The sequence below is a fragment of the Pangasianodon hypophthalmus genome, chromosome 16 (genome assembly GCF_027358585.1).
Source record: "Pangasianodon hypophthalmus isolate fPanHyp1 chromosome 16, fPanHyp1.pri, whole genome shotgun sequence".
NCBI classification, from domain to species: domain Eukaryota; kingdom Metazoa; phylum Chordata; class Actinopteri; order Siluriformes; family Pangasiidae; genus Pangasianodon; species Pangasianodon hypophthalmus.
In genome coordinates, this window is record NC_069725.1 from 5,994,178 (window position 1) to 6,003,476 (window position 9,299).

The 9,299-nt window shown below is 40.6% G+C and overlaps 1 protein-coding gene across 4 annotated transcripts in view; it reads left to right on the plus strand.

The window, feature by feature from the left end:
• znf385a (zinc finger protein 385A) overlaps positions 1-9,092 on the plus strand; it is a 77,617-nt gene extending 68,525 nt beyond the window's left edge. For 2 of the 4 annotated variants that reach the window (XM_026920896.3, XM_026920897.3), the window contains exons 5-8: positions 390-713; positions 3,744-3,922; positions 4,141-4,233; positions 4,703-6,394. In XM_026920896.3, coding sequence (XP_026776697.1) covers positions 390-713; positions 3,744-3,922; positions 4,141-4,233; positions 4,703-4,942 — 836 coding nt within the window. In that variant the 3' untranslated portion in view covers positions 4,943-6,394. Of the gene's footprint in view, positions 1-389; positions 714-3,743; positions 3,923-4,140; positions 4,234-4,702 lie in introns of all 4 variants that reach the window. The other 2 variants (XM_026920899.3, XM_053240960.1) reach the window with 1 other exon arrangement.
• Positions 9,093-9,299: the final 207 nt, after the last annotated feature.

A 9,299-nucleotide genomic window follows, 5' to 3' on the forward strand; every position in this document is an offset into this window, starting at 1 on the left:
ACTTCTTTCTCAAATACAGAGACATGATAGGGTGAAGCCACATTGCCATGAAGCCATATTAACTCTGTCAGGACCCGTTTTATTTTGTTGTACAACTTCAAAGAGCACTTTACAGTTTCATGTAACTTTTAGTCCCTCAAGTTCATGGCCTGGTATTTTTACAAACTATTTTTATGCTCAATAAACTTTGTAGTGCACACTACTTGGCAATGAATTCACCACTCAACCTCACTTCAGTCTGAGGTTAAAAAAAAAAGGCAAAAATATTCCTGTGGTGCAGACTTGAAACACTTACATTCCAATCCACTATTTTTATTGTCAGAAATGCAAAAACAAAGAACAAATAGTCTCTGTAATATGTGTTGTATCATTGCTGTTTTGTTTTATAGAAGAGACGCAGCCCGTGTCACAGCTGAGCAGGCCTGTGGTAGCGCAAGGGCCTGCGCCTGTGTCAGCTCCCCCTACCCCAGACTCCCCTGGTCCCTCTACTGGTGCCCTCATGCCAAGCCCTGCCACTCCTCTTCCCCAACCTGCAAGCAGCTCCTCGCCTGGTTGTGGGTCTTCAAACCCGGAGCCAGCTGGAGCACCAGGAGCGACCGCAGCTACTCCTGGCAACGGAGAGACGGAGGAGGACAAAGCCAAGAAACTGCTGTACTGCTCGCTGTGCAAAGTGGCCGTCAACTCTCTCTCTCAGCTGGAAGCTCACAACAAAGGTGAGCTTTTCCACAAATCTGAGCTGCAGCCCTGCAGGCTTATCTGATACAAACAAACACAAGCTTCTACATCTACACAGTAGTACAAGATATGTTTTTTTCTTACCTTTTCTGATTCAAATGCCTCTTTTTGGTCTTTCTGTCTTAACCATACATCTGGGTTTGGAACGTTATAATTTAAAATGCAAAACCCATTCTGCTTCGGAACAGTCTCGGGTCAGCAAGTTTAAAAATTCAGCACTCTCATTTGATTACCAATATACTGAGGACTTTCCGTTGCAGTTGCACAAAAATAATGACACATTGTAAGACAGTGTTTCTTCTTACCTGTCAGAATTGTTGCCACATGTTTGCCAGCAGCTTGCATACCTGCCCTGGTGAAAACATAATTATTTAAAGAAATCACTTTCTGAAAAAATGGTTTAACTTGCACTTCAAGCCGCAGAAATGTGCTCTCAAGGCTACACACTTGACTGAGTTGCAGAGCTACACTAGCAATTACAGTCACCATGATATGAAACTGTTTAGAAGGCTAAAATCAGATAGTTGTTAGGTCTCTCTTGGAGAGCTTGCACTTGCTTATTTGTGATTTACACCCGACTAGGCTCCATTACAATGCCCCAGAAGTGACGCAAAAAACCTTATTAGTGAATCCTAGCTGTGTGGAGTAGCTGCAGTTATTACTGTATTTTGGCTTTTTTTGTGTGTTAAAAGAATAGGTCCACCAGGGTTTTGTAGTATGGCATGCAGTCCAAAAAAATTTGACTTTTCTTTAAATGTGCAGTTTGTAATCTTTTCAAAGCCTAAATCTAGCCTTATTCTAGTAATAACATTTCAAAGATACCCTAAAAATTGATTTGCAATGGAAAAGTGCCATGCAATGGATCTCACTTGATTCTTTGTTTTTAGACTTTTTTTTGACCTAGCAATTAGCTCCACCCCCATTCAGAACTTCACTGCTCTGCTATGAACCTTTTCCTAACAAAACAAAACAAAAACAAACAAACAAAAAACTTTTCAATTTTTTCGTTATAAATGCAATTTGTCACACAGACAGCAGAGGTCTCTAAAATTTTACATTTACATTTATGACTTACATGAGTGCTTACAGAAACATATGCTAGTTCATTAGGTCAAGGTCTAAGAATACTGTCAAGTTAAAACCCTGCCAGGGAGAAATTAGCATAGCAAGAAGCACACAGAGTCAGAGGATTTTTTATTTAAAATAGTGCTCATTTAAGTGCTTAGTGAAAAGGTGTTTGTTTATTCAGTGTTTGAAGACAGCCAGTTACTCAGCTGTTTGGACAGCCAGGACATTCATGCTTCCAGGACAGAGAAGAGTCCTGATATATGACTTCCATGCAAGAAATACATCAAGTCTGTTCTTTTAAAGACAGTTCAGCATATGGCTACATCTGTTTGTATATTTATGACTTCATTTATTCATTTGGCATGAGCCAGCAGTTTAAAGTGCATTAAAACAGGAGGGCCTTTTGGATAGGTTGACTAGAGCAGAAAACATGCCAAGCTAGTTAAATAAGCAGGCTCTTAAACCACTATTACAATTTCCACATAATTTTAATCACCTGTATCAACTTTTGTATCGACCTGGTTTAAAACCTTTTAAAACATTCTTTCGTGGAGAGTTTAGCACAAGTAGCACATGCTCTGACTTTCTGTGCACACACAAACAGGCTTTTAAAACAAACTTTGCAGATCGATAGGAATGATATGTTATCAATAATCAAGCAATAATCAAGGCTTAAGCAGTGCCAAGCAGTCTGGAAGTTACACAACTGTTTCATCAAACAAATCTCAAAAAGCTAGTGAGGCCCAAAAATAAAAGCACATGTTTTACGGCAAAGTGGAGGAAAAAAGTCCAAGAAGCAGGAAGAGCTGAGTGTTTGCTCATGGTGTCAGCTCTGCTGGTGTATTTAGTTTGCTGACCGCACTCATCTCATCTGTTTATTTATATCCCATCTGTTTGTTACAGATGCAGACAAAGAGACAGGCAAATCTTATTGTCTGTCCAAAGTGGGACCAAGACGTAGACAAACATTAAAAGGCAATGTTTGGCTAGCGCACTCTAGATCGTGCACTCTGATCTCCAGCCCTTCCCCTTAACCCCTATACTTATCCCCTTACTGTAATCTAAACTCTACACACACATCGCTCAGGAATCAGGGGGTTAAAGGTAAACTCTCGGTCAAAGTGAGGCTTCTTGACGGCAGTTCCTCATAATGGGATGTGGTGGTTTTATATGTCATGATTTTTTTTTCCAGGCTAAAGCTGGTTATTGTACACAGTTTGTCTAAAAGGTTTAGCTATGTTTTCATCCTCAGAAGCCTCACATGACACTCAGACATTTAAAAAGAAATGTGTTCCACTTTAATAAACACCACAGTGGACGCTGATGAAGTTTGTACTTGGCAAAATAGTGTGTCTTGAACTGTTTTCAGAAATCTGAAGAATCCTGTTTACAGCAGCATTGCAATGATGTAGTTTTAACTTTAAGGTTGCTTTCAACATTGCTTGAGTGACATTGCTTAAACACTGGGAAATGCTACACATTAAACAATTTCTTATGCAAACGAAACACTCGATTTATTACTTAAATCTTACTTCATGTAGTGTAATGTGAATGTAGCAAAGTGAGGATATAGATTGGAATCGTTAATCATAACCTTCTGTCAATCCATTAATTATCTAATAATTATACCAACTAATAATCAAGAGCACAGTGCAGCACAAGGGGTGATGCTTGACAATTGAGCCCCCTAGTGGCCAAGTCAGACGTTACAATTTACACCTGTATTGAATTAAACCAAAAACATCAAGCAGTCCAAATCCCTATCATTCCTTTACAATCCAAAGAGTGATGGGTTTAAGGACATAAAACAGATGGTGTTAGTCTGAGTCATGACAATATAGCCCCAGGTCTTATTCCGCTAATATATCTTCCTTTCAGCTGAGTTAACAGTATGATTTATTCCATACTACCTGTCTTATCTCTTGTCTTATGTTCCTCAGGCACCAAACACAAAACCATTCTGGAGGCCCGGAGCGGACTGGGTCCCATTAAGGCGTATCCTCGTCTTGGGCCCAAGCCCAGTGGAGAGAGTGGGCCTACAGACCCCAACACTCAGGAACGCACCTTCCACTGTGAGATCTGCAATGTGCGGGTCAATTCAGAACTGCAGCTCAAACAGGTGAGAGAAGAAGCCCAGTGAAGTCTCAGAGGAGCAGCACATTCATTCAATTTAGTGATTAACACAGAGAATCCATGTCTCTTGAAATAACTCACACTTTTATGTGATTTTAATTTTTGTAGCCCTCGCACACACACTGATGAAAGATTAGATTGCCACACACAGGTAATTCATTTAAGAGTTATTCTACTGACAGCTCTATGTGTTTGAATCTCCAGCACATATCAAGTCGAAGGCACCGGGATGGAGTAGCAGGGAAGCCCAACCCACTCCTGAGCCGACACAAAAAGCACAGGGGTGCAGACCTCACGGTGAGCTCTTACTGAATTACCTACAGGTTTCAACACCAATCCCAATTCAGGACAAGTCTCTCTTGTGCATTTCATTCACACACCTGGCTCTTTTATTTGGAAGCTATTGAAGTATTGAATTAGCTGGATCAGTGGTGTTAAATTAATACTAAGAAAGTATACCTTGCAGTAGGACTGGATTTAGAGAAGAAATATTGAAGATCTAAATGTTCACCCTAACTGTTATATTTAGCATTTCTTAACACAGGGTATGTTGTGAGGTTGCAACCCTTTTGTATCTATTTATACGCAGCATAAATCCACTGTGGTACTATCTGTTAAATTTATTGGTTGGTCTAACAAGGCATAGCTCTGCATTGGCACATTAAAAGGTTAAGCAAGGATACAGTCAGATTTATTGATGAAGCTTGCTAAGTGCATGTCAGATTCAGCTGGCTTGCATAATTGTCCTTCTCTTTCCTTTCCTCAGGATCTCACCAAAGCGCTGGGCGCTGGCCTTTTGCCCAGTCCTCTGGCTGTAGCTGCAGCGATGGCAGCTGCCGCCTCGTCCAATCCGCTAGCTCTCCGTGCCGCAGCTCCCGCCCCACACCCTCATCATCATCATCATCATCATCTCTTACAGGCCCCGCCCCTTAGCCATGCTATTCTGAGACCGGCCCCAGGGCCAATCCGCACCTCACACGGGCCCATTCTTTTCTCACCCTACTGACACACCCTCGTCCACTTCAGCCAGCCAGGAGCAGCAACTCCAAAAGCACACTGTGAAGTAATAAATTAGAAAAATAAATAGCAAACCGCACAGCAATGACTAGAATTAACTCATCCACCAACTGCTCAATTATAAAGAGGAAAAAAAGCTGGAACAAAAGGAAATGGAGGACAACAAAGGGAAAAGATCTGACAAGAGTTTTATTCCTTCTCTTCCTTGCCCTACCCTCCTCTTTTCTTTGGAGTGACTGAGTGAGTGATTAGCAATGAATAGAAAGACAGTATATAATAATTACTTCAGCTCAGCATTGATCTTTCCCTTCTTGTCACACACACACACACACACTGTGAGACAGAAGCAGTCACATAGGAACCGGATGTAAGAAACAAACTGCTGGAGAGTTGTGTAACATGTAACATACCCAAACATGCACACATACTAAAAGACTACTACTTCTAACTGTTTCCATATATACTGTGTACCACAGTACGAGTAGTTTCTCTCTGTCATGTTCAGCGTGTCCTCAGCCCTATGCACCTTGGAAAAAAAAAAACAACAACAGAAACCCGTTCTGTCAGTAGGATAGCTGCTTTGAGTGATCTCCTCTTTAATCAATCCATGTCCTATGAAGTTCTGCCCTCTAAGACACTGTTAGCATCTTTCCAGTGTGGAGAAGCTTCTCTGCATAATGTACTTAGATCGGTCCCTTGGAAGAACTACGGTATTCAACAAGAAGTGACAATACGACCAGAGGGGATGTTGTGTCTGTGTGTGTGCGTGACTAGAAGGCAATCTGGATTCATGGCAGTGTGGGGAAACATACTCACAACACTAAGTGGTACTACAGTTTGGATTCAGAACAAACACTAACATCTAAACACTTCCTGAGGGAAACATCTACCAACTTCTCTCCAGAAGTGAGAGGAAGACATGAGCTGATGATCTGCTGTTTAGCAGAAATCAACCCTCAGTTCCTAAAGGAAGACCAGTAGACATTTATTTATTCTTGTGTAGTGTAGCATAGTCCAGAACTTCCAAGTTGGCTGATATTGGTAGTATCACATAAACGAAAAAAAAAATACATGTTATAGAAAAGATGGTATAGCTGTTAGTAGACTCAGTGATGATGGTATTAGATGGATGGTGGGGTTCTTAGAGAGAAAGACAATATAACAGGGGTGTCCAAACTGCATCCTTCCTCTGAATTATTTTTAAAATGAGCCTATTAAGACTTGAATAAATTGGCTTATTTAACAACTTTTAAAGGTGACATTCTTGCTTTGACCACTGGGTGTCACTACTATGTAAAACTGAATCTAAAAACTTTTAATCTTCTCCCCTTTTCCCTCTTCGTAATGTTTATATGGTTAATTTTGCAGATCTAACTTAACATTACTAAGGTTTCAGGTAAACATGGTGTCACCAAAGAGACAAAAAAAAAAAGAAAGTAAATGCAGGTATGCTGGCAAAAAGACTACTGAATCTGTGTTGGTGTGTGTAGTGGAAGGTGGGGCAGAGCCCAGCCATATATATCAGCCATATGTTTTAAATTCCATTGAAATACTAATTACCTCTTTTGAGTGACCAATGATATAAAAGATTGTTGCTATTAGATAGATATAAGCCGCCGTTCTAGAAGTTGCGCAATCATGGGGCAATAGGTTCACTTCCCCACTTAGTTTCCATAGAGTTATTCCTGCACCTAGTGGTCAAAAATGGGAAATGCAAGAAGTGCTAATAAAGGCCCGTTGGGGCAGGAACCATACTGCCTCATCTCGGGGGAGGAGTGGTGGACAGGGCAGTTAATGGGGTTGCCATACCTCCAAGGTGACCTTATTTCCCATTCACAGACTGCGAGAAAAAAGAGGAAAATATGTCTCCTGTTTGTAATGCTGAATATTTTGGGCTAGGTTCAAGTCTTCTTTGTGGAGTTTGAGAGATAGGTGGGCTGGAAGTTTTGCTGAAACCTGGCAAACCTGATTAATGATATTAGCTCTACTGTGCTCATCCCGCCCACAGGAAACACGCCTGCTGTGTCCTGCCCCACAAAAATCTGTGGCAGATTTTTATGCAGCAGAAGTTGCATAAAACTCACCCATTAAGATCACCTAGATGAAGAGGGAATGTTATAGTGGCAATCAAGCAGGTCTATTAATTGTATTATTGCATATGTGGCCTGGGACTGCATATTACTTTCCCTATCCTGTTCCCAAAAAATGTTTGGGCACCCCTGCAATATAAGCAAAGGTTTGGATACGCAATGTGTCCATCCTCTTTCTCTCTCTCTCTTTCTCTCTCTCTCTCTCTCTCATATATACACAAGTTATGCAACCTCAACAGAAAGGCCAGCAATATGAACCCTGAACATTTCCTCCTGCATACCGGCTAAAATCAATCCTGAACTCTATCACCTGTCCCAGCGAGGGGTGGAGGAATGGACAACACTTTGAGGAGGAGTGAGAAGGGCAGGGAAATGAAAAAATGGAATGAATAATAACTAAACAGGAAGAAGCTACAGGATCACAGTCACATTGCAAGGGGACGAGACTGTTCTCCCGTTCTTTGGTCTGAACTTCCTGTCTTGAATCTAAAGCCATGCAATGCATCTAATTTCTATTCTTTTACTATGGTTGATTTAATGTAATTGTTTTGTCGTTGTGGTTATTTTTTTCATTTTCATAAAACACTGTTTTGTTGATTATATAATTAGTGATGTGAAGACTGTGGTGGGGGAAAAAATACACCCAAAAATATTTTTTTAGGTAGAGAATCATGGGATGAAATTCAGTGGGGACATGGCCTATTCACTGTATGCGGGGAAACAGAAATATTCATTTAGAAAGCAAGACCAATCATAACATTGGAGGGATTTTCCACAAGGTACTGATGGACACACCTAAAGCCCTTCCACTGACAAGTGATGCGCTAAAATGTCTTACTGTTTGGATAGTTGCAATGCAATAAGCAATCAGATTACGTGACTTGCTCTAGATGAGCATAAACCAAATGTACAGGGTTCTGTAAACTGATTTGTGTGTGCCTGCTGATGGGAATCTGTGTTCGTCCACAGCGATGTTGGCCTTCTCAGTGCAGCAGGAAGGGCTGTGATGGACTCTCACCTGCCCTTCACATAAAAAGGGCCTTATGAATCTTTAATAGGGGCACAAAATACAGGAAATCTGAGTGAAAATAATATATAGTCAGCCATACCATAGCATATGTAGCTAAGTTTCAAGATTTCATTGTTGCATTTTGTGTGTGTGGTCAGCAGGTTTGGGAAATACAGTATCATTATCATGATAATGCCATTACAGAAATGCTAACACATGTTAGCGTCCACCATTGTGCTTTGATTAAAGTGACCTCTATTTGGAGATGTATTTTATTTTCTCATTAGTTAGTGAGGCACTAGCAAGGGTGCTATAGTTCTTGTCAGTGTGTATCTTCTAGCGTTGTGTGTATATCAGACAGAAACCAATCAAGCTGGACTGAACGACTTGTATCAGACCGCAGCTGGCCGTGGTGCTGTGTTCACTGATCTGCAGTAAGCACCACTCACACAGCAGCTTCAGCGATGCCATGTCAGGCTGAAAACTCCAAGGAGTAACAGCGATTCACTTCCCAGCACAGTCCATAAGCATGATACGGACACACGTCCATCTGTGAACTCTCTAAAGAATACGTTCATCCTGTAGTCATCAACAGAAGGAGCATTGTCAGTGTACATAAATGTTTGCAGTCCTTTGGTAGATTCATCCAATCTTTCAGGGCGGGTGTAATGTTAGTGATGAAGTGTGTTTTAGCCGTAGCCTTATTCCACCCTAAGCCTCTCCAGGAGCAGAGAAAAGGGAAACCCTGAGAAGCTTTTGGTCAAACCTCGTCTTGCCAATAAAGTTATTTTTGAATTTGTCAGAGGGATTAAAGAGTATGTATGGTGAAACGTAGCAATATTCAACCCATACCGGCTACTCTTGTTTATTGCAATAAGGAGATCAACCAATAAATGCATAGCCTATGTGAGTAAAATAATATAGATGTAATTTAAATGAAACACAGAACTTTATGGAAAATATTATTGATATTAAAAGAAACCTGAAGTTACCACAGGAAAAAAAAATGTCTATAAATCAATAAAGACTATTAAACTTAATTCAGATGACTCTGCTTTAATTTATTACGAATTCTTCTTTGAATGCTACAGTGTACAATTATTATTGTAGCCATTTTTGATTACAATATTAGATATCATCTAAAACCAGCTTTCCATGGTGAGCTGAGGGACAAGTGTATCCTATAATCTTTTTTTTTTAACCACAGTGATGACTAAACTCTGTTGATGGTCCCACATGGATACCCT